The 26,526-nt window shown below is 40.1% G+C and overlaps 1 protein-coding gene across 1 annotated transcript in view; it reads right to left on the bottom strand.

The window, feature by feature from the left end:
- PSAP (prosaposin) overlaps positions 1–26,250 on the bottom strand; it is a 40,268-nt gene extending 14,018 nt beyond the window's left edge. Inside the window, exons 1-7 of the mRNA XM_067465690.1 lie at positions 26,071–26,250; positions 9,619–9,752; positions 8,020–8,094; positions 6,608–6,733; positions 5,750–5,944; positions 1,141–1,284; positions 716–772 (exon numbers count right to left, since the gene is read on the bottom strand). Of these exons, the coding sequence (XP_067321791.1) occupies positions 716–772; positions 1,141–1,284; positions 5,750–5,944; positions 6,608–6,733; positions 8,020–8,094; positions 9,619–9,752; positions 26,071–26,119 (780 nt within the window). The 5' untranslated portion in view covers positions 26,120–26,250. The remainder of the gene's footprint in view (positions 1–715; positions 773–1,140; positions 1,285–5,749; positions 5,945–6,607; positions 6,734–8,019; positions 8,095–9,618; positions 9,753–26,070) is intronic.
- Positions 26,251–26,526: the final 276 nt, after the last annotated feature.

Here is a 26,526-nt window from a genome sequence, read left to right as displayed (position 1 = left end):
GCATTTAAAATAATCCTTTTCAAAGCTAGTAAATGTTCCTTGAATCTGTCAAAGCTGAACTGAGTCACACAATATCTACCAACTAAATTAGAAAGGGATTAATCTACAGCCTTTCAGGGTTTTGGGGGGCTGGGGGAAGCAGTGCACCACCACAAGCAAGCATCTCACATACCTGCTCCTGCTGTTGACAGAATGGAGAGAAAGGAAAACAAAACAGTTAACAAGGAAAACAATCAAGCAACTGCATGGCACACAGGATTGTCACAAGCACTAAGCTGTGTGTAGGCTCAGACAGATTCATTTGTTTTAATTCAAACTGAGGATGTATTTATTCATTTCTAAATGCTAGTGTAGATAAGGATAGAGGTCCCAATACTATTAATTTATGGTATAGCTGGCATAAGGAGTAAAATTTATTCTTGTCACCAGATGGAAACCCAACTTTGGTTACCTAAACCTTGATTCAGACAGAATTATTGATCAGTGGTTGGGTATGCACCTCAAATGAACCTTTAAAAGTCAAGTATTCTGGTACAATAAACTTAAGTTGAGTTTTGCAATCTTAAGAATTCCATTAAACCTTTTTAGAAATATTGTCAGCTTTCCTTTATTTCAATTTAGGATACTTCTTAAATGATTTCTGGTGGCACAGATCTTAAATCGGAAGTTGCTTATCATAATAATAATACTGAATGATAATTAATATCCATCTTACCATGTGCATCATCATCTGGATAGCCAAATCTGAATACTGGGAGACGTAGGACTTGCACTATTAAAGAAAGGAAAAGGATTTGAGATGTGCCAAGATACCAAGCATATCACACTCTATCCATACTATCTCATCATTTAAGCCATGGAACTCTTTACTATTCTCAGTAGTCAAGTGCCCACTTTTGCAATCTGAATTCATAAACCCACTATTTCATCCAGTAGTCAAAATTCATACACAGTTCCATTTCCTATTTTCAAGTCACAGAAAGCTCTTCTAAAAACATGTTTGTGTTCAGACACAGTGACTGTCCAAGGTCATTAATATTCTTACACTAGACTCAGTATTGAAGCTCTCAGGCTTCACAAATATATTAGCATACCATACATTTCCAATGATAAAGATAGCAATACAATCTGTTCAATTACCGTATCTACAAAAGCTGGGCCCAAGCGGTCACACTCCTCCACGGCATGTTCAATCAGAGAATTCACAAATGTTGCATTGCTTTTCACAGCTTCCTGGATGTCAGTTATTAACTGAACACAGTCTTTGCATACATCCCCACCTCCCTGCAAGGAAGAAAAGCAAGCAAAAATCATCTTTATTCTATATTTTTAACTGTCTATATTAGTAGAATGATACTGAAGAAAAATGCTAATGTTTCATAAAGTACTGCCCAGTAGCAAGTCATCTGATAAAAGACTTCTGATAAAAATTATTCACAGCACATGACTCATTTATACCATGATGCAAGTGAAATGACATTCTGATCAATACCACTTTCCCTCTTATACAGGGTGCGGCAGCATAACTTCCTTTTTTAAAATGCACGCCATTCAGTCGGTTGAAGACGTAGCAGAGCGCTAGTGGTCTCATTCGAAAGTCAGGAGTATAAAGTTTTGTCCTGATACAGTTCAGTCGCCATCATGCGTTGGAATAGTGAGGAGCGTGCTTTTGCCATTGAGGCCTACTTTTTGAGCGGATGTTCTGTGATCGCAACCCAGTGTGCCTTTCGGAATTGCTTTAATTTAGCAGCATTGGCCCCTGTCCCGGACCGGCAATCAATTGAGACATACATTCAGACAAACTGCAAGTGTGACAAGATGAAGAACTGGAGTCCCTTGGCCCATTAGATCACCTGAGAACATTGAGGCAGTGAGAGCTTCAATGTTGCAATCACCACGGCGTTCTGTGCGCAAACATGCGTCTGCCCTTGGACGTTCCGATCGTTCTGTGAGGAGAATTCTTCATGATGATCTTCATTTCCATCCTCACAAGATGGTGATTGTGCAGGAACTTTCAGAACGTGACTTCAATTCTCGGAGGAACACGTATGAGGTTCTTCTCGAAGTCGTTTCTGAGGACGCTCTTGTTTTTTTTAGTGATGAAGCCCATTTTCATTTGTGTGGATTCGTCAACAAACAAAACATGCGCTACTGGGCTGACAACAATCCTTGAGAATTGCATCAAAAGCCTTTGCATTCACCTAAAATCACAGTGTGGTGTGCAATTTCCTCAGCTGGAATTATTGGTCCCAGGTTCTTTGAGGAAAATGAAGACCCAGTGACAGTAAACATGTTACAGGAATTTTTTTCCCCACGGCTAGATGGGTTGGATTTAGGGGACATTTGGTTCCAACAAGACAGTGCAACTACACACACTTCAAGAGCATCGGTGGCTGTTTTGAGGGAACACTTCCCAGAGCGCCTCATCTCTATTAGGGGGGATTTGGAGTGGGCGGCCCGCTCTCCAGATTTGGCCCCTTGTGATTTTTTTCTATAGGGTTTTTTTGAAATGTGTTAATGTGAACCGTCCAAGGACCCCACAAGATTTGAAGACCAACATCCAGGAAGAAATTGCCAACATAACACCTGCTATGCTGGCAAGAGTCATGACAAACGCCACAAATTGGTTTACTCAGTGTATGGAGAATGGGGGACGTCACCTACCTAATTTGATCTTCAAAACTACATAAAACAAAACTTTAGGTATGCGCCTACATTATGAAAAAAAATCTGATACAATGTGTTTTATTAAGTTTTGAAAAAAGGAAGTTATGCTGCTGCACCCTTTACTATTGCACTAGTGGTCTCTGTCCAAAAGTTGTGTATATGTGGCCTTCAAGTTGCCTATCAACTTTTCAAAACTTCACGAATTTCATAGGGCTTTTCATGCAAGAAATACTGAGAGGTGATTTTGCCAGTTCCTTCTTCTGAGATATAGCCGGCACCACCTGGTATTTGCTGGCAATCTCCCATCCAACTATTATCAATGTTTAACTGCTTTATAATTTGATGGGTTCGGTTTTATTGTTATGTCCATGTGGCATTGAATTTTGCCAGAACTTGTAAACCGCCTTGAGTTTCGTGAGGGGTGAGAATGGCAGGGTAAAAATGAAGTAAACAAATAAATACTAATTGGGGCTGATGCTGCCTAGCTGCAAAAGTCTGGACGGAATCTGGTGCATTTAGTGTACTCCGAAACAGTTGGCATACCCAAACAAGGCAATATTTAAAAAAAACTGCAAGAGACCTCCAAAAAGCACATCACCATGCTGAACTGATGCTTGACATAAAAATATGTAAATTTAATCTAAAGCAACCTCACAAAATACTATATGGTTGAGATTTTTTTTTATTTTATTATACTCCAAAGCAGTTTTCATTTTTCAGCATGATTTTGGCACTGAATTGTCCTTACTCCCTCCTCCTTCATTTAGTTCAGTTGAACCGCTATCAGTTTAACACTTTGCTATCCCAAAGACAGTTAAAGCTACAAAGGTTCTACATCAATTTATATTTGTGAAGTACCAGGAATTTAACCAACCTCTATTAATCAGAAATAAAAGGAAATAAAAGGAGAATGTCTGAAAATTGCTTGATCAACACAAACCTAACATCCGAAGATATCAACTGCAGCATGTTTTTTCATTTAATTTCCTTGATTGCAGATTAAATGCATCTTGTATGATACATAGGTGATGCACACCTTTGTATTCGAAAACACAAACAAACCTTTGTATTTTTCAATTAGCAACTGAATGTATTGTTGAAGGCTTTCATGGCCGGAATCACTAGGTTGTTGTAGGTTTTTCGGGCTATATGGTCATGTTCTAGAAGCAGGCATCCTCACCTCTGAGAATACCTGCCTTAGATGCAGGCGAAATGTCAGGAGAGAATGCTTCTAGAAAATGGTCATACAGCCCAAAAAACCTGCAATGCAGCAACTGAATACTTTTTCCTGGATTTCCAAGGCAGGTGTTGGCGTTTTGGGTACCTCCTAGAAGTCCTGAATTACAACACACATAATCCCAGCCCATGAGGATAATGAAAACTGTTGTCTAAGACAACTAAAGAGCAATATGCTGCCTTTCCTCAAGCTAGATTCAGTTAAAGGCTTTCTCCTGCTGTATAAGGGTATCTCATTCCTTTTAAAGAAAATCATTTTAAATACCTGATGCCCTACAACATCAGGCTAGTCAGGGGTGTCCTACAGGCCACACAAACCCCCTATTTTGCACTCAGAAACCTCTCCTTTTATACAGCCAAACCAAAAGATTGATATCAAGGCCACTTTTTTTTTTTTTGTCGTGTCAGGAGCAACTTGAGAAACTGGTGTGAGAGAATTGGCCGTCTGCAAGGACGTTGCCCAGGGGGCACAGATGATTTGATGTTTTTATCATCCTTGTGAGAGGCTTCTCTCATGTCCCTGCATGAGGAGCTGGAGCTGATAAAGGGAGCTCATCCGCCTCTCCCCGGATTTGACCCTGCAACCTGTCGGTCTTCAATCCTGCCGGCACAGGGGTTTTACCCACTGCGCCATCAAGGCCACTAAAGAAACATAGTAATAGGAGTCCCCTGCCCTTCCCATATAATGGGTAATTTCTGTGAACCAAAGTAATGTCATTAATTTCTGCCTGAGTCAGAAATAATCATGCAACCAATGTGCGTGTATGCATCCTTGGTCTGAATCCACTCAAGCAACTTTCTTCTTTTTAGAATTATCTCAATTATATTTAGTTATTCTACTCTCTAGAATTCCCACTCCCTTCTTAATTTGAATAACTTATACAGTTTAGACTAATACTTTTTTTTTCCATTTTGCACTACTTAGATTAAAAACACAGAGTATCTAAGGCTTTTTAGTAATACAGAATCATAACACATAATCCCAGTCAAGGGAACTCATGGGGCATCAAGCCCAACCTCCTTCTCACTGCAGGATGATCTCCAGATAGAACATGTGTAGCATATGTTGATTTAGTTTGCATATGTATTTATTGGGAGCCCCTGGTGGAGCAGTGGGTTAAATCGCTGAACTGCTGAACTTGATGACCAAAAGGTTGCTGGTTTGAATCAGGAGAGTGGGGTGAGCTCCTGGTGTTAGCCCCAGCTTCTGCCAACCAAGCAGTTCAAAAGCATGCAAATATGAATAGATCAATTGATACTGCTTCGGTGGGAAGTTAATGGTGCTCCACAGTCATGTCGACCACATGATCTTGGAGGTGTCTACGGGCAATGCTGGCTCTTTGGCTTAGAAATGGAAATGAGCACCACCCCCCAGTCAGGCATGACTAGACTTAAAATCAGGGGAACACCTTTACCTTTTACCTATGTATTTACTGACTTTAGCTGAATTTTTAATAGCCATGATATTAAATTCTGTTTAAATGATTAAATATTTGTAGATTTTAAATTGTACTGAAATGCTTTGAATGTATGCTGCTTTGAGTTTCCTTGTGAAGAAAAAAACAGGGTATAAATAAACATAATAGTGAAAGATTATACAACAATAAATGTCCAAACACAGTGTGCATTGCATTGCTTCTAAAGACAGCAATGGGCTAATAAATTAGAGTGGTTTTGAAGAGTCTAAGACACCTAGCAGCTGTTTTCAGCAGTGATTTGACTAAATAATCCTATCATTTTATAGGAATGTATTTTAACTCCTAAAAACAATATTCTGTGAAGAGTATTCTGTGAACATTTACCTTTATTGTACAACTTCAATGCAATTAAGATGCTACAATCTCACCTGAGATTTTGGCTTAGGTTTGTCCTGGGGGTAAAGGAGAAGTGGCACATTAGCCATGAAAGGAGACGCCAGTTCAGAGAAGTCTAGTTCAGGGATCTTGTTAGTCTGAAGCTGTTTCTGCAGTTTTATTTCGGCCAAGTGCTTCTGAAGAGACTGACACAATGTCAGTGAACTGCATACAACTTCAGGATTATCCTAAAGATTAAGAGACAATAAAGCGCTCATACCTTTTCATTCAGCGGTAGAGGAAACATCAATTAGACCAAATGTGTCAGATTTTCCAAAATTCACAACTGTGAACTAGATAGCTGCACAATTTTCTCTTCCCCACAACTACTATTTCCAGAACCAACCACCTTGGTCCCTCTAGCACTTGCTATTAAAACATAATTTAGAGGCCAGAATCCAAGAGCTCTGAAAATTAGATTAAGCAAATAAAAACAACTTGCAAGAAAGTTTGGCTTTTCCGATTTACTCTGGTTACACTATGTAACAAAATTTTTGTACCTGGGTTACAAATACAATTTCCTAATTGCTTCTATCATTTAAAAAAATGGGAAAAGTGTATTAAATTGCAAAAAAAATGTTTCTGCAGGACATCCCACAGCACATATTGCTATAATTTTACAATAAATTATCTTAGAGATTCTCAACTAATTTAACATAGTTTGCGGCAGCTTCCCCCCCCCCCCCCTCTCAAAAAAGAAGTTCCTGGAGTATAACAACTGCCTTCAAAGTAAGTAGCACACAATTAAACAGGAAATAACACTTTCAAATCAGGAACAGTTTTCCCCCCAAATGTTGTTACATAGTGTTATAAAAAAATTCATGGATACAGTATTATGAAATGCTACGTACCAGCTCCTCCTTGAGCATATCCAGAATGTTTGGCAAGTAAGCTTCCACCATTTCCTTGCACTGAGATACAAGGCCTGGATCAGGAATGAATTCACAGGCCTTAGTCAAGTAGGCATAGATGTCATTCTATGACAGAAGATACAGAGAGGGTTAAGGAATAAACAGTTATGGATTTAATAGATCTGTCTATTTTTCTATTTGGAGAAGAAAGCCTTAATTATTCCTAAAAAGTGGGGGTGAGATCAAGTGGTACTTTTAAGACTGATTTGTTTTAGCATGAACTTCCATGGATTTCAAATTAACTTCTTTAGATGCAACTAATGGTTTTGTCTGCTTCTGAAGTGGACTTAAGTCCAGAACAGTTCATGCTAAAATATGTTAAATCTTAAAACTGCTACTAGATTCCCCCTCTCCTTTTTATATTGAAACAAATTAGCATGGCTATCCTTTTGAAAAAAGAAAAAGTAATCAAAGTTGCGAAGCAATACAGTTCTATTTCTTAAGAAAAATTCTGGACATCTCTTAATTTTTCCACAAGGTACTGCAGAGGAATTTCAAAAACTTATGTAACATTGTATAATCCCCCATATCACTAAGCATAATAATGCTGAATACTTTGATTCTATAAAGACAGAAATTACCAGATACAATTACATCTAATTTGTAATTTATATACAAGAGTAGATCCATCTCAAAATTTCACATACTTCTATTTATCACAAAAACAAAAAAATGAAACCAGCCCTGAAAAAGATCTTCAAATTCAACAGCTCCAGCTCCCCCCCCCCCCCCAGCGCCTGAATAAATGGCAAAGATTTCAAAAATTTCCTCTTAAAAATGCTTTGAAATATTACTTACTAAAGGCAAACAGCAACTGGCACATAGAAATGATTCAACAATTAGGCCAAGGATCACATTACATTTCAGTAATTAAGAACTTTTAAATTCTCCTTATCAGAAACAATGTCCACCTTTAAATCACACAAATGTATTTTTTGCACCTGAACAATACATTTCCATCAGAGCAAGGTGATGAAAAATTGGCAAGGAAAGCTAGAAGAATTTGTCACCAAGGAAAATTTGCAAATAAAATTTGATATAGCCTCACTAAAGTAGGATTTGTGTGTATGTCTGAATATATATTATATTGCATATTAAAACAATTAAATATATACAGAAGCAAGACTCTACTACACCATGGATAAGTATGGAAATGTTTACTTTAACAAACTATTTACAGATCTCGACTAAGATGCTTCTACTTTAGAAACTCATACTTTGCACATTCATACTAAATTTTGCTTAAAAGTGAACATATCCACACGCAATGATAAACCTTGTGCTTATTGTCTTACAAGCTTTCAGTCAGACTTGACTAAATATAGGCAACTTCCAGAAGATCACCCTCTTACCTCAGTGGCATTGTCTTTCAAGACTTTTCCAGCTACAGCTACGATTTCTTTACACAAATCACAAGGGATGCTTTTCTGAGAAGAAAGGACATTTTTAATTTCAAAAAATTACAAGAATTTTACTTCCTAATCATATGGTAGTGTTGATCTCCCCCTGAAAGGGGCATCACAGTTAACTGTAATAAGCTACATGTCCTGTCATGTTGTACAGAAGAAACAGCACTATTGGAAGTTTACAGGATGTATGATGAAGACTCAAGAGGTCTGAAGAAGTCAGTAGACAAGTGTCATATCTATAATGTCAACTTACGTCAGCTCAGGCCTTGATCAGCTCTGTGACAGCCAAATGCTACACAGAGCTCCAGCATACACCACACTGGATCAACCTTGGTATTGTTAGTATAGATTCACCCTTGGGAACCTTAATAGAGGTTGTTCTTGTTGCAAGAACAAACCTTAAACTAGTTCCAACTTTTAATCTTAGGTTACATTTGGAACTTTCGCAATTCTTGGTTATTTCACAAAGGGAAGACATAATTAGAATTAAGAGAACAAACAATCTGCTCCATCCCTATCTCATCCTGATTTTAGTATTTTTAGTATCTTAGTTTTTATCTTGCTCATTGTTATGTTATGTTATTTTTTTTACTGTGTATTATTTTGCTTTATCATCTTTGTACTCATATGTTGTATGTATTTTCCTGTGTTGTTACTGTGTTTTGGTTTTACTTTATTGTAATATGCTGTTAGGCTTGGCCTCATGTAAGCCGCCCCGAGTCTCCATTGGGGAGATGGTGGCGGGGTATTAAATAAAGATTATTATTAATAATAATAATAATAATAATAATAATAATTACTATTATCCTGGAGATCGTACTTAAGCAAAATCATCTGATAGCTTTATATAAACTTCTAAAGCAAGTAATTTTAAAATGTCTTTTAAAACAAATTGATTAAATGTTTTAAGAATAAAAAGTGTTCCTAAATACTTCCTAAAATTGTCCCTAAATATTGTTCAGAAGTATGAATTACAGCAGGGGTCCTCAAACATTTTAAACAGAGGGCCAGATCACAGTCCCTCAAACTGTAGGAAGGCCAGATTATACTTTGAAAAAAAATGAATGAATTCCTATGCACACTGCACATCTTATCTGTAGTTCAAAAAATATAGGTTGCTTACCTGTAACCGTAGTTTCCCGAGTGATCACCTGTGAATTCGCACATATTGTAGTTTTGATCCGAAGCTGTCTGCTCAGGCGCAGAAACTACCATATGTGCGATTCACAGGGATCACGATGGGAAAACACTTTAAAACAATACACTAATTAAAATGAAGAACAAATAAACTTAGTACATCAATGGGAAGTATGGGCCTGCTTTTGCTTGATGAGATAGGATTGTTGTTGTGTGCTTTCAAGTCATTTCAGACTTAGATTGACCCTGAGCGAGGGCCGGGTAAATGACCTTGGAGGGCCATATCCGGCCCCCAGGCCTTAGTTTGAGAACCCCTGAATTACAGAGTATGCACTTCTACCATAGAAACCGAGCTTGGTTTAAATTCTAGCTCCTCACATCCATGTTTTGGTCAATTCAACTTACCACTGTGGGCTTGTTCCAGACAGTCTGTCGACAATGTTTAATTGCATTGCAATGAGATGCAGTTTGCACGTTTCGACACCATACCTCAGGACCTTTTGTACAATCCTTTTGCAGGAAGAGAGGACTTGACAATGCTGTTAGAAGAATTAGAAATTAGATAATTTAGTTTCCTCCAAAGGCAATGAGAAAATCTCAAATTTACATTGTAATAGGTACAATACTGTAGAATAGTTACTACTATTTAAATATGCCATAGAAAGCCACAACTGGACACCATGCACCAACTTAAGCAGTTTTCTTGCAAAACCTCACAGTAGTGTTTTACACTTAATATTATTGCAGCTAATTTATGGTGCTTTAAGTCTCCTACATCCCAGACTAAAAATTGAGCAATATCATTGCTATTTCAATGTCTAAGAATTCCTTTTCCACCAAATGAATTTTTACACCTCAGATATATAAGTATATTAAATAGGTATAAAATCAATCATATACTGTTAATAAATCCGCATTTGCAAGGCTTGCTAAACAGGCTGATTTTCCCTTTTATGAAGGACAGATACAGCATTTTCTGCAGAATTCACTGGAAACACTGCGCATTGTTACTAACAGATTTGTATAAATGTTTAAGACAGCCACTAGGACACTAGGTGATGTTCAGAAACATTTTAGTGCTGTCAAATTTTTCGTGACCCCATAATTGAGCCAAGGGGAACCCATTTGGGCTCAGGACCCACAGTTTAAGAAGCAATGGTCTAGTTCAGAATTTCTCAACCTGGGGGTCCGGACCCCTTTAAGGGTCGTGAGGGGGTGTCAAAGGGGTCACCAAAGACCATCAGAAAAATACTGCATTTTCTGTTGGACATGGGGGTTCCATGTGGGAAGTTTGGCCCAATTCTATCATTGGTGGGGTTCAGAATGCTCTTTGATTGTAGGTGAACTATACATCCCAGCAAGCACAACTCCCAAATGTCAAGGTCTGTTTTCTCCAAACTTCACCACTAGTCACATTTGGGCAGATTGAATATTTGTGCCCAATTTGGTCCAGATTAATCCTTGCTTGAGTCCACAATGCTCTCTGGATGTAGGTGAACTACAACTCCAAAACTCAAGGTCAATGCTCACCAAACCCTTTCAGTATTTTGGTTGGTTATGGGAGTTCTGTGTGCCAAGTTTCATTCAATTCCATCATTGGTGGAGTTCAAAATGCTCTTTGATTGTAGGGTAACTATAAATCCCAGCAACTACAATTCCCAAATGACAAAATCAATCCCCATCAAAATCAATCCCCATCAGGTATTTGTACCAAATATTGTCCAGGGAATGAAAATATCAGATATTTACATTCGAATTCATAACAGTAGCAAAATTACAGTTATGAAAGTAGTAACAAAAATAATGTTATGCTTGGGGGTCACCACAACATGAGGAACTATATTAAGGGGTCGCGGCATTAGGAAGGTTGAGAACGCTTTGATCCGTTCGGGCTTTGACGCTATATTAACGGCAGTCTCTGAGGATGTAACACGAGCACCTGCTTGTCCAATTTTGATGGATTCGTTTCAATCTGTTCAACTCGAGGATGTCGACAGGATTCTTGGGGAGGCGAGGCCAACCACATGCATCCTAGACCCCTGCCCATCCTGGCTGGTAAAGGAAGCCAGAGGGGGTTTGGCAGAGTGGGTAAAGGTGGTGGTTAATGCCTCCCTTCGGGAAGGCATCATTCCAGCCAGCTTAAAACAAGCTGTTATAAAACCGCTGTTGAAAAAACCATCACTGGACCCCACTCAATTCGTCAACTATCGGCCAGTATCCAATCTCCCCTTTTTGGGCAAAGTCCTGGAACGTGTGGTGGCCTCGCAACTCCAGGAGTTCCTGGTAGACACGGAGTATCTAGATCCTGCGCAGTCTGGTTTTAGGCCGGGGCATGGTACGGAGACAGCCTTGGTCGCCTTAGTGGATGATCTGCGCAGGGAACTGGACAGGGGGAGTGTGTCCCTGTTGGTTCTGCTGGACCTCTCTTCGGCCTTCGATACCGTCGATCACGGTATCCTTCTGGGACGTCTCGCGGGAATGGGTCTTGGAGGTACTGCTCTGCAGTGGCTCCAGTCCTTTCTCGAGGGGCGCTCCCAGATGGTGTCATTAGGGGACACCTGCTCGACTCCGCGGCCATTGTACTGTGGGGTCCCGCAGGGTTCTGTACTGTCCCCTATGTTGTTTAACATATACATGAAGCCGTTGGGAGAGATCATCCGGAGTTTCGGGGTACGGTGTCATCTGTACGCAGATGATGTCCAACTCTGTCACTCCTTCCCACCTGCTACTAAGGAGGCTGTTGAAGTCCTGAACCGGTGCTTGGCCGCTGTAACGGACTGGATGAGGGACAACAGATTGAAACTAAATCCAGACAAGACAGAGGTACTCCTGGTCAGTCGAAAGGCCGAACAGGGTATAGGGTTACAGCCTGTGCTGGACGGGGTTACACTCCCCCTGAAGGCGCAGGTTCGCAGCTTGGGAGTGACCCTGGACTCATCGCTGAGCCTGGAACCCCAGGTCTCGGCGGTGGTCAGGGGAGCTTTTGCACAATTAAAACTTGTGCGCCAGCTGCGCCCGTACCTTGGGAAGTCTGACTTGGCCACGGTAGTCCACGCTCTGGTTACATCCCGTTTAGACTACTGCAACGCTCTCTACGTGGGGTTGCCTCTGAAGACTGCCCGGAAGCTTCAATCAGTCCAACGCGCGGCAGCCAGATTGCTAACAGGAGCAGGGTACAGAGATCATACGACCCCTCTGCTACGCCAGCTCCACTGGCTGCCTATCAGCTTCCGGGCACAATTCAAAGTGCTGGTGTTGACCTATAAAGCCCTAAACGGCGCCGGCCCAGTTTACCTGTCCGAACGGATTCTCCCCTACGAACCATCAAGGCTACTAAGATCTTCTGGGGGGGCCCTGCTCTCGGTCCCACCACCTTCACAATCGAGGTTGGTGGGGACGAGGGACAGGGCCTTCTCTGTGGTGGCTCCCCGGCTTTGGAACTCCCTCCCACCAGAGGTTAGATCTGCCCCCTCCCTCCTGACATTCAGGAAATCCCTAAAAACATGGCTCTGGAGGGTGGCATTCGAAGACTGAACCTAGAACCTTCCCTGTGATGACCATGATGAACTGTGACTATGAATTTGTTTTTGACTACGACTGGAGTGACGATTTGGCATATTGTAATGATGTAATGATGATGTTTTTATTGTACTAAGTTGTACTATTTTAATATGTATTGATCTGTAATTGTTGTTTTATATGATTGTATTTGTTATGCTCTGTAAACCGACCTGAGTCCCTCATCGAGGTGGAGAAGGCCGGTATATAAATCTTCTAAATAAATAAAATAAATAAAACCACTGGTCTAGCTTATTTAACAACCATTACTTGAGACTTGAAGGAATAGTGCATTCTCTTTCTGAAGAAAACAGAATAACTTCAAGTACATCACCTCAGCCTGGGAGATTGTCAAGTATCAATTAAGACACTACCATTACAACATGGAAGAGTTTTGTGAATAATGAACTTTCCACTGCAGCTAACTACAAGACATTTATGACCATCAAGCATGCCATTATGCTAGTCCTTGCATGTAACAAGGTAATCTGAGCAATGCATGTGGCAAAATATCAGCCCCTGGGTAAGTGAAACTCTTTCTAAAGCAGTGGCTTTGGGGCTACAGAAATAACTGCTCAAACAGGGCTAGGCAACATAGAACTATATGTCAAAACACCTGGAATTTGTGAGTCCCAATGACAAGTCTTCAAATGGTCTTAGAGATTTAAGGACCACTAAATGATTATCTAGAGCAGTGACATGAATCTTTTAGGGACTAGGGTCCTTCTAGACAGGCCCTATATCCTAAGATCTGATCTCCGGCTTTCTACTTTAAACTGGATTATATGAGTCCGTACTGCCAAATAATCTGGGATAAACGGAAAAACTGGGATCAGATCCTGGGATATAGGGCCTGTCTGGAAGGCCCTTAGTGTCTAAACTGAAACCCAAAACCTACTTATTTATCACAAAGTGTCAACATGGCAATTTAACTTGAATACTGAGGGTTTTGTTTTTTAAAAAATCATACATTAACAGATTTTATCTTAAAAGAAAAACACAGTAACAGAGCTTTCAATGATACAAACAACTTTTTATTGAAAGGTAAAAAATTACATTTGGCATGCTTTTGAACAATTCATATGATTGTTGCTGTTGTATGCATGCTGATAATTTGTCTAACCTTGGCTCAAACTTTTTGAGTTTCAGAGACACACATGCAGTACTAGGTCATCTTTTAGTCTGTTTGTGCTGTCAGATTTGATGTAATTCAAAACTGAAAACAGCTTCTCACAAGCATAAGGTGAGCCAAACAAAGTAAGGAAAGCAATCCCAAGTCCTGTCATTGACTTAAAATTATTTGGCAGAGAATTCCACTCTTTAAGGATTTCATTTCTAGAAGCATACTGCCCTTTGTCACCCCTTCTATCTTCTCAAGTGTTTCATGCAGGTAATAGAATTTATTTTTCCAGATAAAGCTTTCTTGAAATTCCAATAGTTCTATTACAAATGAGTCTCTGGCGAGCAACAAGGTAGGGCCAGTGGCATGTGTAGGGCTGACACTGCAAAGGACAAATGAACCAGCCATAAAATTCAATTGCTCCGAGGTGGGAGGAAGGGGGCTCAAGGTATGTAGACACTGTGGCCCAAGCACTCTCAGCCCCTCCAGTTATGTCACGCTGTGAGCTACGCTCCCCTCCAACCTAGCTTCTCTCCAACTATACTACAGAAGTCATCTATGCCACAGACACAACAGGCCCAAAGAGAGAGGGACATAGGTTCACCTCCACTGATGTAAAGCCTGCATGTACTGATAGCATTTGATGAGTATGTTTATTTTTTATAGTTGTAATGTTTTTGTTTACATGTTGTTTGCCACTTTTGAGTCCCTATCTGAGAGAAAAGCGGGAAATAAATAAATAAATAATGTAATTTACATTATTCATGACATTGAAATTCAGATTTCATGTGCACATTAATGAAGGGATGAAAGTTTGGGCTCATAACACTTTACGCTTTTACTGATGTTACAAATGCGGTTGACATATACATTCCTCAGATCCGTTATCTCAAAGTCTGGATCCAGGCACTTATTGTTCTTTTTTTTTCTTCTTTTTTTTTTGTAATAACATTATAAAGGCATTAACCAAAGTAATTCATTTCACGAATAGTTGTATACACAGGTTTGGCAATATGCATTTGATAATAACAAGTGCCACCATGAAACAATTCTAAGCTAATTTAGATTTTTTACTGTATACAGTACTGGCTCAGGTTCTCCCCTCTTTGGATTCTAAAGTGTAGTATATACATTGAGTATCTCTTATTTTGAATACTTGGGATTAGACTTATTTTTAGATTTTAAAATAACCATATTTGTATGTATGTATCTAATTCAGTATTTTAGAAATAGGATCCAAATCTCGGCAAAAAAAAATTATTTACATTTCATATATACATTATATACATTGCCTGAAGATTATTTTGCACAATATTTGCAATAATTTTGTCCAGTTTGTGTACACTGAACCACCAGAAAGCAAAGGTTTGATTATTTCAGCCACGCATATGGACAATTTCAGATTCTGAAATTCTGAAGAAAGGATGCACTGCCTGTAGTAAAGAAATTAAAGCTGTAGTCTACAGTACTTAGATCAATGAGACTTAATGCATTCAACTGATATCCCATTGGATTACCAGCTGTAATCTTACATTTACTGAGAAGGCCCATTAAACCAGCTTCTTAACATCAATACAAGTACATTGCATATGCATCAATGCCTACTCGAATTATACTTGTACATGATTCCTTGTGTATCCTTTTGCATGATCCCCATATTCTCAAAATAGCATTTCACACTTCTTAGGGCTGCAGCTACACTGAAGACTTAATGAAGTTTGACACCACTTTAACTGGTATGGCTCAAAGCTATGAAAGCTTTGGCAGCGAAGGCAAAGACCATGTAAAATTACAATTCCCACAATTCCATAACATTGAGCTGTTGCAGTTAAAGTAGTGTCAAAAATGTTTACAGTGTGTAGATGCACCCTGCGTCAAATTTGCGTCAACAGATTATGTTCTGTAGCTTCATCTTAATAACCGTATTTCCTGATCTTTGGGTCTCAGCAAATTCCTGCATAAAAAGGAACTTTTTCTCTGGGTGAGCAACAGCATGCCTTTATATGATGTCTTCATGAGACTGGCTCATTCCCTCCTCACATGCTATCCTTAAATTTTAGTCATATATATACCTATTCCCAATCCCATGCATTTGTAATATTAAAAACAAAAGAAGAAGAAATAAAGATTGTTCAATATTAACTCGTGATGTCATAATACTTATACTTTTATTTTACAGAAAAGCAGTATTCACAAGATGTTTTAGTTGGGGTAAAAAGAAGAAAAAGTTGAGTTTACAGGTTATGTCCCACTTCAAAATCTTTCAAAAGCACTGCTTCTCAAACTATGGGTCCCAACCCCAAATTGAGTCCCCCTAGTGCAATGTGAGGGCCATGAAAAATTTGGCAACAGTACAAGGTTTCTTAATGCCACCTAGACATTACACAAATCTATAAGCAACTATGTGCAGTGTTTATTGTGGATTCTGGAGAAAATGCTTCAGCTATACTTCATTAAAAGGTGTCATGATCCTCACTCATGCTATCCAACTAACAATCCTGAGATAGAACATATAGCTTTCGGCAAAAAAGAAGAACAGGATCCTACCAGGACAAATGAACCAGCCATAAAATTCAATTGCCCCGAGGTGGAAGGAAGGGGGCTCAAGGTATGTAGAAAAGGTGCAGGGCCTTTTTCGATGATTTATGTTATAGCTTAGAGCCTATATACATGGGCAGAAGCCCCTCACTTCTTTAAAACCCTCCTACCAGATTTATCCTACCTTGTTCATGCCCAGCGTTTATTTTTTAAATTTAAATTATTACATTTGACCTGGCCATAGGTTTTTTTAAATCCTCGTGTGTTATTGTTATATGTGATTTATATTAATTTGTATTGCAGTGTATTGTTTTGTTTATTGCTTTTCTGTTTTATTGATGTGTTGTTGGGCTTAGCCTCATGTAAGCCGCTCCGAGTCCCTTGGGGAGATGGTGGTGGGGTATAAATAAAGTTTTTTTATTATTATTTGTTAGGTGCTTGTAATCCAAACAATAAAAACGTATGGTATCTGCAACCCTTGTGCATCTTGGTGCGTTCTTATAAAAGAAGACTAAACCACAGCAACACAGTTGAAGCTAAGAATTCCTACAAAAGGGAAATCATCCTGTTTAGAAAATGTTGCAAATGCTTTTTTATTCAGTAAATGGTTGATTTTTATACATATTTTATATACCAATATATACCCAGGGTTGCATATAAATTTCTTGAGCGGAAAGAGGTCGTAAAAAAAATCTTAGACTGAAAGTGGTTCCAAATGAAAAAATATAATATAGTCTGAGCAAGAGTGACCAAAACATACACTGAGACTTATTGTAAGTGTCTTGGACTAGGTCATCTACAGTAGACCCGCAGGGATTTCCAACTCCCAAAAGTGAATAGATATTTTCATCTCTTCTAAATTGTATATGTTAAAACATATACAACCTGCGGGAAAAGTCCAGGTATGTGTTTGTTTACAAGCTTTGCTGGTAAGGAAATTCATGGGATGTGTTTGAGCAGGGATTCACCCTGTTCAATGTCCACATCACTGAGTCACTATTTTGTACCTAGCTCTGATCTCAGTTCTAGCAGAGAAAAACAAGGCCAACTCATTTAAATTCTCCTCAGTCCTTTTCTACAGGAATCCAAATGGTCATTATTACTGAGGGGATACTGGATTAGATCAGCCCTTGATCTGATCCAACAAAGCTCTCTTAGCAATGACAGAATAAAGCTTTTGTACTCCAAGACAACATGACTCTAAGAAAGTAGGCAGTTATTACACAGACAGTAAAGTCAAATCAAATGGGGAAATCGGGCTACCTTTTAATTAAGGCTAGAAGCACCCTCTAGACTGAGGCCAATACTCCGAAGTATACTTCATCTACTTGTAGTTTAAGCTTTCGGATGCTTCAATACACAATACATAAAATTGATTAGAATCGAACTGAAACCTAAATTAAGGTTATACATACAAGCAAGCTGGTTTCTTTAAAAATAGAGAATCTTTGCATCCATTTTTATATCAGCTTTTAGAAGATTGTTCTAGTCCAGATAATAATCCAAACTGAATTAGAACAGTGGATGGAGCCAATGTTTTATCTGTGAGGCATGGTAACAGGAAGGTCTATTCCTATGTTATGTGGTGGTTAGCATTGTTGTTTCACCTGTTACACTGGCTGAAACCACATGATTAGGACACAACAGCTTCTGTAACAGAACGGTCATTAATTATTTAGAAATTTGTTTCTGAATTGAAAGGATGTATCAAACATTTTCAATGTAGCTTTTTTTACTTGGAAGCTCCCATAGTGTGAGAATTAGTGAAGGAGGCAGAAAGATTAGCGCAGAACTCAAAATGGCTTATGTGTCAGCAACTCATTTCCTACAGGACAAAGACATTTCTAATTTAAATCACCTGCAATATCTGCCTAGATACTTTCAGCAAATGTTCAACAAAAGGGAAGTATTGTTGAAGGCTTTCATGGCCGGAATCACTGGGTTGTTGTAGGTTTTCCGGGCTATATGGCCATGTTCTAGAGGCATTTTCTCCTGATGTTTCGCCTGCATCTATGGCAAGCATCCTCAGAGGTAGTGAGGTCACTACCTCTGAGGATGCTTGCCATAGATGCAGGCGAAACGTCAGGAGAAAATGCCTCTAGAACATGGCCATATAGCCCGGAAAACCTACAACAACCCAAAAGGGAAGCACTTAAATGCCCATATTTAATCAACTAGTTAGCAGTGTCCAAGGCCAACATGAAAGTATTTCTTCCCCAGAATCCCTAAAACACCCATGATTTCAGGTATAGGCTCTAATGTTACAATACAATACACATAGTTAGGGCATCCCCTGTGTGACTAAGTACATTTTTTCTTTTCTCTTGAATCCAGTCCTTTATTAGAGAACTATCCAAAAAGCATGTGAAGAATGCTACTGCAAAGATGACAGCAAGAAATAATTAAATATTATATAAACTGAGTCCAATCAGGTACACATGGCAGATAAATATTGGAAGTGGGAAATCTAACAAAAGCTTTGGTTTTCCGTGTGTCAACTAGGGTAGCCCTATCCTGGCAAATTTAATACTAAATTGTGGTAAGAAAATTCAAACTTAGGGAGTTTTTTTGCCTCTATGGATCAGTAGAATTGGAAAGATTTAACCCACCAAATATAGAGGCAAATGAAATGGAAGGGCAGTGGATGCTTATGTTCCCCAAATCCCCAAACATAGGATTATATAATCTGCTTTAAGTGGTCAATTACCATGCTCTGCAACACCCGTCTTTATTCCTCCTCCTCTATATCTCTAATACGTTTTTTCCAAGTCCTAAATCCTATATGTCATTTGCACATGCTCAGAAAGCCTCCTAGAGATCTGGAAGCACTGTCCTAACATAATTAATCTGCTAGGAGACTGCCTTCTGAGCATGTGTGAAAAAAGAGGGGGGCAGAAATAGAGTATATCTGATAGAGAAGGCAAATTGTCTGAATGTGAACTTTCTAAGATTAAATACTGGAGGCATTTTCTGTTAAAAAGACCTCACCTCCTTTCACATATATTTATCCCAACTAAGATGCCTGGCATCTAAATTCACTTTGCCTAAAGCAACTAAATTATACAGAATTCAGTGCACAGAGTACATATCATCTCCTGCCACTGGCTTCTGGGCCAGCCAAGTTTTGTTCATGTATTTGGACTTGGATGGGAAAACCGAGTCACACATCAATAAAACTGAGTTGTGAAAACATGAAGCTATGCTAAATAAAAGTCGGCAACTCTTCTTCAGTTTATTTCCATACCAAACACTGCTAATGGTTGCTTAAATATCCTGCGAGTGATTTGCAAACAAAAAGTGACATGTGACATTTTTCTCTCCCTGCTTTCCTGCAGATTCTGCTCTCCATCTCATGATACATATGAACTGTCTCTGGCCATATGTCTGTCCTTGTTTCAAACAATACAGGAAACAAGTGCAAGAACAGATACACACCTGGCCTGTCACATTGATGGGTCATAGATTTGATTATTCAAAGGTTTTGCCACTGCCCCTTCAAAGTTTCTGTCATTCTATCCTGAACCTCAAGCCACCACATTCACATTCACCCAACTGCCAGGGGTTTGATGAGGGGGGAAAAGAGATCACCACAAGTACCAGGAGCCCCCAGTGACGCAGTGGGTTAAACCCCTGTGCCGGTAGGACTGAAGACCGACAGGTCACAGGTTCGAATCCAGGGAGAGGCGGATGAACTCTCTTCTATCAGCTCCAGCTCCTCATATGGGGACATGAGAAGTCTCCCACAAGGATGATAAAAATATCAAATCATCCGGGCGTCCCCTGGGCAACGTCCTTGCAGACGGCCAATACTCTCACACCAGAAGTGACTTGCAGTTTCTCAAGTCGCTCCTGACACGACAAAACAAACAAACAAACAAACAAAAAACACAGGTAGCACCAACTCTCTCTGAAGACAGTAGTTCTGTAAGTTTTGGGAAGCATTGGCAAGGGGATCATTCTGTCTTCCTCAAGACTGATGCAGCTGTGTGGTGCTCAAGGGGCGGCAGAGCACCAGCAATTGCCCTTGTCAACTACTTCCAAAGCCAGATGTTATGTGGACACTTGGACAGGGCAGTCAACGGGGAGGCCACAAGAGGTGTGCAGGAATCTGGGTCTTTCCCCTCACTCTTCTGTCGGTCTCACACTCAGCTTTAGTCTCGGGGGCTTTATTTGGCCTTCCTCCCCCTCTCTCTACCCACCAATTCTTCTTGCCTCTCTCCCACTACCAGGGTGCACTTGGAGATGCTGGGTGCAGCGGAGGGAAGGAGTATGAAACAGCAGCTGGATCAAACAGTGGAGAAGCCATTCTTCCTCTGATGCCTGCTGCCTCCATCTTGATAGAGAAAGGTAGGGCAGGCGAGGAAAATTGAGGCAGTGGCCAGTAGAAAAGAAGAGGTTCCACTTCCAGTGAAACCCTTGAGGCCTCCTCTGCACTTCCCCAGTCACACTCCTTCCCTCCACAGTACTTAGTGCCTTCATGTGCACCACTGCTACAGGAGACACACACACAAAGGGTGAGTTGAGAAGGCTTCAATAAGGGGGGTTGGTCCCTCACTACACCCAAGAGGGTCCTGGAAATGCCTGTAGATTTTCCACATTAGTTGCCTCTGCCCCTAACTGCTAAGAATGTGAAGGGTTGCATGTAATTCAATCTGTGCGTTATCTGCACAGAATCAACTGTTTAACAGATACATAAACGATCTAATAAGATAGAAATTTCACCCAAAGAAGCACTATGGAATTAACTCAACTATGTGTTGTGGACATGATATCTGTTCTCTTCTGATTTTTATAAGCAAGACAATGAAATAGCTTGCTTCACAGAAACCCAAAGTGAACATACAGGACAAATCCTGCTTATACGTAGTAGGCTGCTTCTTTGTCTACTTAAAATCTATTATTAAGGTGCTGTTATGAGGAGTCATGAAGCTGAGGCTGCATCTAACTTCAGAACGACCTCAAATATGGTAGCTGAATTTAGGAGCAACACTTCAAAAAAAAAAACACCAAAGGGATCCATCCAGTAAATGGTTTATTACAGTTGGAAGTAGCCTGCCTATGGTTTCAAACCTAGCTGGGTTCACTTGATCCAGAACGGTATTTGGATGAAAGCAAGTTTTCTGTTGTTTCTTCCTAAAGTGTCTCCCTTTCCCCAATTGCTGCACCCTCCCACCCATTTCATTGATCTAGAGGAGTGATTCCCAACCTGGGGTCCCCAGATGTTTTTGGCCTTCAACTCCCAGAAATCCTAACAGCTGGTCAACTGGCTGGGATTTCTGGGAGTTGTAGGCCAAAAAAATCTGGGGACCCTAGGTTGAGAACCACTGATCTAGAGCACTGTTTCTCAAGCTCTGCTCGCTCCTCCAGGTGCTTTGGACATCAGCTCCCATAAATCCCAGCCATTTTACCAGCTGTTAGGAATTGTGGGAGATTGAGTCCAAGATATCTGGAGGAGCAGAGTTTGACAAACTCTGATCTAGAAAAATGGTTCCCAGCCTTTGGTCCTCCAGTCATTTTGAACTTCAATTCCGAGAAATCTCTCGCAGCAGCTAGGAATTGTGGGAACAGAAATCAAAACCACCCGAAGGATCAAAGATTAGGAACCATTGATCTAAAGAAAGCTTGCAAAACCTGTGGCCTTCCAAGTGTTTAGGACTCCCAACTCCCAGAAGTCCTAGCCCGCTAGTCAGGAATTCTAGCTGAAGTCCAAAACACCTGAATGGTCACATAATATGCAGCCATGGTCTAGAGTCACAAGCTCAAAAACTGTTTATCTGATCATCTTCATTCAGGTAACTTTAAAATGAGCTTCACAATGAATGATGGTTACATATCTCATAGGTCTTACTTATGATATATTTTGGATTTCATCTTAGATATCTGTAATGTTTATCATTCTGAAGTGTAAGCAAGACACGGTTTTTGTAGACTAAACAGAGGAGCTAGTGGCTAATTTTAGTCTGCAAATACTGTGAAGTTGAAAATAAGGCTGAGGAAAGGTTGGGCCACATTCTAGAAAGGAATACACAGATTTAAAGAAGACAGAAAAACTACTAACAGATCTGTCAATAACGACTAATAAATGGTAATCATCATAAACAAGATAGAGTAGAGCAATGCTACTCCAAACAATAGCTGGTGGACCAGTGCCTCTCTGGGAGTCATCAGGTACCCCCAAAGTTCCCTACAGGAAAAAAAGGTTTAGGCCCCTTCTACACAGCTGTAAAAATTCCACATTATCTGCTTTGAACTCAATTATCTGGCAGTGTAGACTCAGATAATCCAGTTCAAAGCAGATAATGTGGATTATCTGCCTTGATATTCTGGATTATATCTCAGTGTAGAAGGGCCCATAATTGCAGCCATCAGGGACAAATACAATGCCAGTTACTGTTACCAGAAAACAAATACCAACCCCCACATTAGAAAGCCTAAGAAGCATGAGAACGCAAGAGAGAAACAGAGAAGCTCGTAAGATAAGAAGTTAACAGGACAACAGCATTCTCACCATATGTCTTTAAGTAATGAGATGGAGTTTTTATCTTATAGAGTAAGTAGGTGGAAAGTAGCTTTTTAATGTTAGATGGGGTATATTAAGAATATAAGCAATGTTTAACATAAACTTCTTATTCATATAATTAGGTCTCACGTGGCTGGAATAATTAAGTAATTTAATATTTAAATGTAAAATACATATAAATTATTACATTATGATTAATAAAAGAGAGTATAAGGACCGTTGTATTGTTCCCCCCCATTAGTGTAGCCAGATACAAAACAAACCAATTGCCTATGGGGCAGGGAAAGGTCTGGCAACCTTGCACTCAGCACCAGACGCTGAGAATGAACAAGGAAGCGTGGGTTACCATGTCACCCATATGCTGACCACTAATAAAAGCAGTGGTTGCCTGCAGAAGCATGGAAGGGACCCAAAGGACCATCCAGTCCAACCTTCTACCATGCAAACTTTTGGTTTTGGTATGAATACACACCTTTCCTTCCTTTACAGTTGTACTGTGGATCCATAGTACTAAGATCTCTTAAGAATATGTATACTGGAAATTACAGTTTATTTCTTTCTCGGACTGGAAGAAGGAGAAGTGAGTGGAAAAAGGCAATCACCAAGGCATGGATTCAGAAGACAGACATGACACCCATAGCTGGTCAGCTGCCTTTTATCCCCTATGTGTGTGTGTGTCGAGAGTGGGAAGGGGGCACACCCAATAAACAAACATATTTTCAAGGCCATAACTGTGCAAGGGAGCCGTGTGTGTGAAGAAGAGTTTTGGGGGGGGGGGGGGGGAGGAAGAGTGCCTGAAGAAAGTAGGCGACTGCAGCAGGGACAAAAAACTGAAGTATTATTGATATATAATGCTATTTTAAGGGAGCAGAAGAAAGAAGTGCAATTGGATTGTTTCATGGCATAAAGAAATAGGACATTACATGGGTTTTAGCAAGTATGTTTTTAATGTAGGTTGCTATGCTAGTTGTCATGGCTAACGGGAGTTCATAATGTTTTAATGTTTTAGATTGTTAATTTCTCATCCGCCAGGGTTCATGTTCATATTTTTAGTTTGTAATTATCTTGATTTTACATGCTGTTTCGCCACTTTGAGTCCCATCGTGGGAGAAAAGCGGGATACAAATAAATAAATAAAAACCAACAGGCAATGAATGTGAGGCCTGTTGGTTAGTTCTTGTAACATGTCTTATATGTCTCATATGATATGTTTTATATTATGTTTTATTTGATATTATCTGATTGTTTCACTTTTAATTGTTTGTGAATTATCTATTGTGTTTGTACTGGAATTGAATGTTTGTCATTTTATTTTGGAAGCTGCCCTGAGTCCCCTTGAGGAGAGGGGATGGGTTAAAAATAAAGTTTTATTACATTACTAGCCATCCTCTGCCATGCGTTGCTGTGGCCTAGTCTGTGTTTATGTGTGTTTGTGTGTATATGTGGTTTTGCGCATGCATTGTAATTTATTTGTTTTGGTTTTGTTTTTTTTTTGCTTTTCCAGTCTCTTCTGCTGTCTTTTTCGTGAGTACTGGTCACTCGTTGGCCTGATAGGTGTACTGTGTTCAAATTTGGTGTCAATTCGTCCTGTGGTTTTTGAGTTATGTTAATCCCACAAATGAACCTTTTTATTTATATAGATAGTAGCCATCCCTTGCCACGCGTTGCTGTGGCCCACATGGGGTTCTGTGTGGGAGGTTTGGCCCAATTCTATAGTTGGTGGGGTTCAGAATGCTCTGTGATTGTAGGTGAACTATAAATCCCAGCAACCACAACTCCCAAATGTCAAGATTCTATTTTCCCCAAACTCCACCAGTGTTCACATTTGGGCATATGGAGTATTCGTGTAGAGCAGTGGTTCTCAACCTGGGGTCCCCAGATGTTTTTGGTCTTCAACTCCCAGAAATCCTAACAGCTGGTAAACTGACTGTGATTTCTGGGAGTTGTAGGCCAGAAACATCTGGGGACCCCAGGTTGAGAACCACTGGTGTAGAGTTTGGTCCAGATCCATCATTGTTTGAGTCCACAGTGATCTCTGGATGTAGGTGAACTACAATTCCAAAACCAAAGGACACTGCCCACCAAACCCTTCCAGTATTTTCTGTTGGTCATGGGAGAACTGTGTGCCAAGTTTGGTTCAATTCCATCGTTGGTGGGTTAATAATGCTCTTTGATTTTAAGTGAACTACAAATTCCAGCAACTACAACTCCCAAATGACAAATTAATTTTTTAGTGAAGGACATACATTGGGTTGTTAGGTGTCCAAATTTGGTGTCAATCCGTCCAGTGGTTTTTGCGTTATGTTAATCCCACAAATGAACATTACATTTTTATTTATATAGATATATTATGTTTAGTATGTATTTAGATTTGTATAGGTTAGGATAACTGCTTTAGATATAGTTCCGTTAATATGTAAATATGTCAAACTAGATTACAACAACTAAGAAAAACCGTGGGTGTTGTTGTTTAACGGGGAGGGATATTGTTCTTGTTCTCTGTAATTCTTAGTATGTTTGTACTTTGGAATTTAGTATATATATATTTATTTAAAACATTCATATTTATATAAACACACACACAAATATATAGATATAAAGAAAACGGAGGTACACCGCATAATAATATCCTGATTTTTGTCTCGATGCAGACGTAAAATGGCTCACATTTCAAAAAGTGTAGTTTAAAATCCACCAAAAGTACAAAACAGATTTTTTTTTAAAAAAAAATAGTCAATTAAAATCCCTTAAAACTGTCAAAACAATCAAAATAGGTCTTAAAGGGACAGTCAGAGAGAAGCTTTCTTATTTAAATGCCTGCCCCAGGGTGGAAAAAAACAGGGAAAAGTAACAGAGAGGGGAGAAAAGGAGGCACCTGTAATGGCTGCCACAAAGAAAAGGAAAGCGACTTTGTAATGATATTTGCAATAATAACAACAACAATAGATGTATTTCGGTGGTCTTCCTTCTGCTGCTGCTGCTGCTGGGGAGCTGCCTGAGGCCTGCAGCCCGGGCTCTCTCCTGGTCCTTTGCCCCAATTCCGCTACAAGGACGGGCCCAGCCCTACCAAGGGCCGCTCCCTCGTTTCTTCTTCCCCTCAGGGAAGCCAAGCCTTCCTTACCCGACGCCAAAGAGCCGAGGAGAACCAGGGAAGCCACGAAGCACCGCATCTCGCTCTTTCCTCTCAGGCTGCGCCGTCTGCAATGCGGGAGCGTCAGCTGACCGGCCGCCTATATAACTGAGGCCGGTGGGCGACCCAGCTAGCCGCGCCTGCGCAGTGGGGAGACCGGTGGCCGCGCGAGCGCTAAACCTCCCTCACCCTGTTTATTTGAAAGAGGGAGGGGGGAAGGGGAGCTGCTGCGCAGACTCAGTAGCGCGGAGAGAGAAAGGAAAAATGTCACCCCGAGCCTACTCGCTGTGCGCATGCGTGCCTCCCCAACCTGCCCCGCCCGCTCCACCCTAGAGAGGTCTGCTGACACTGATTCACCTCAAGGCGGGGAAGGAACTGCTTGTGTCATGGCTTATCAGAGTGGAGGGAAAGAAAAGGGGACAGGGACAGAAAAGTGTACTTTACATG

Source organism: Anolis sagrei, chromosome 3, assembly GCF_037176765.1.
Source record: "Anolis sagrei isolate rAnoSag1 chromosome 3, rAnoSag1.mat, whole genome shotgun sequence".
Taxonomy (NCBI): domain Eukaryota; kingdom Metazoa; phylum Chordata; class Lepidosauria; order Squamata; family Dactyloidae; genus Anolis; species Anolis sagrei.
Note: the sequence above shows the minus strand (reverse complement) of the source record. Positions and strands in the feature narration are given on the sequence as shown.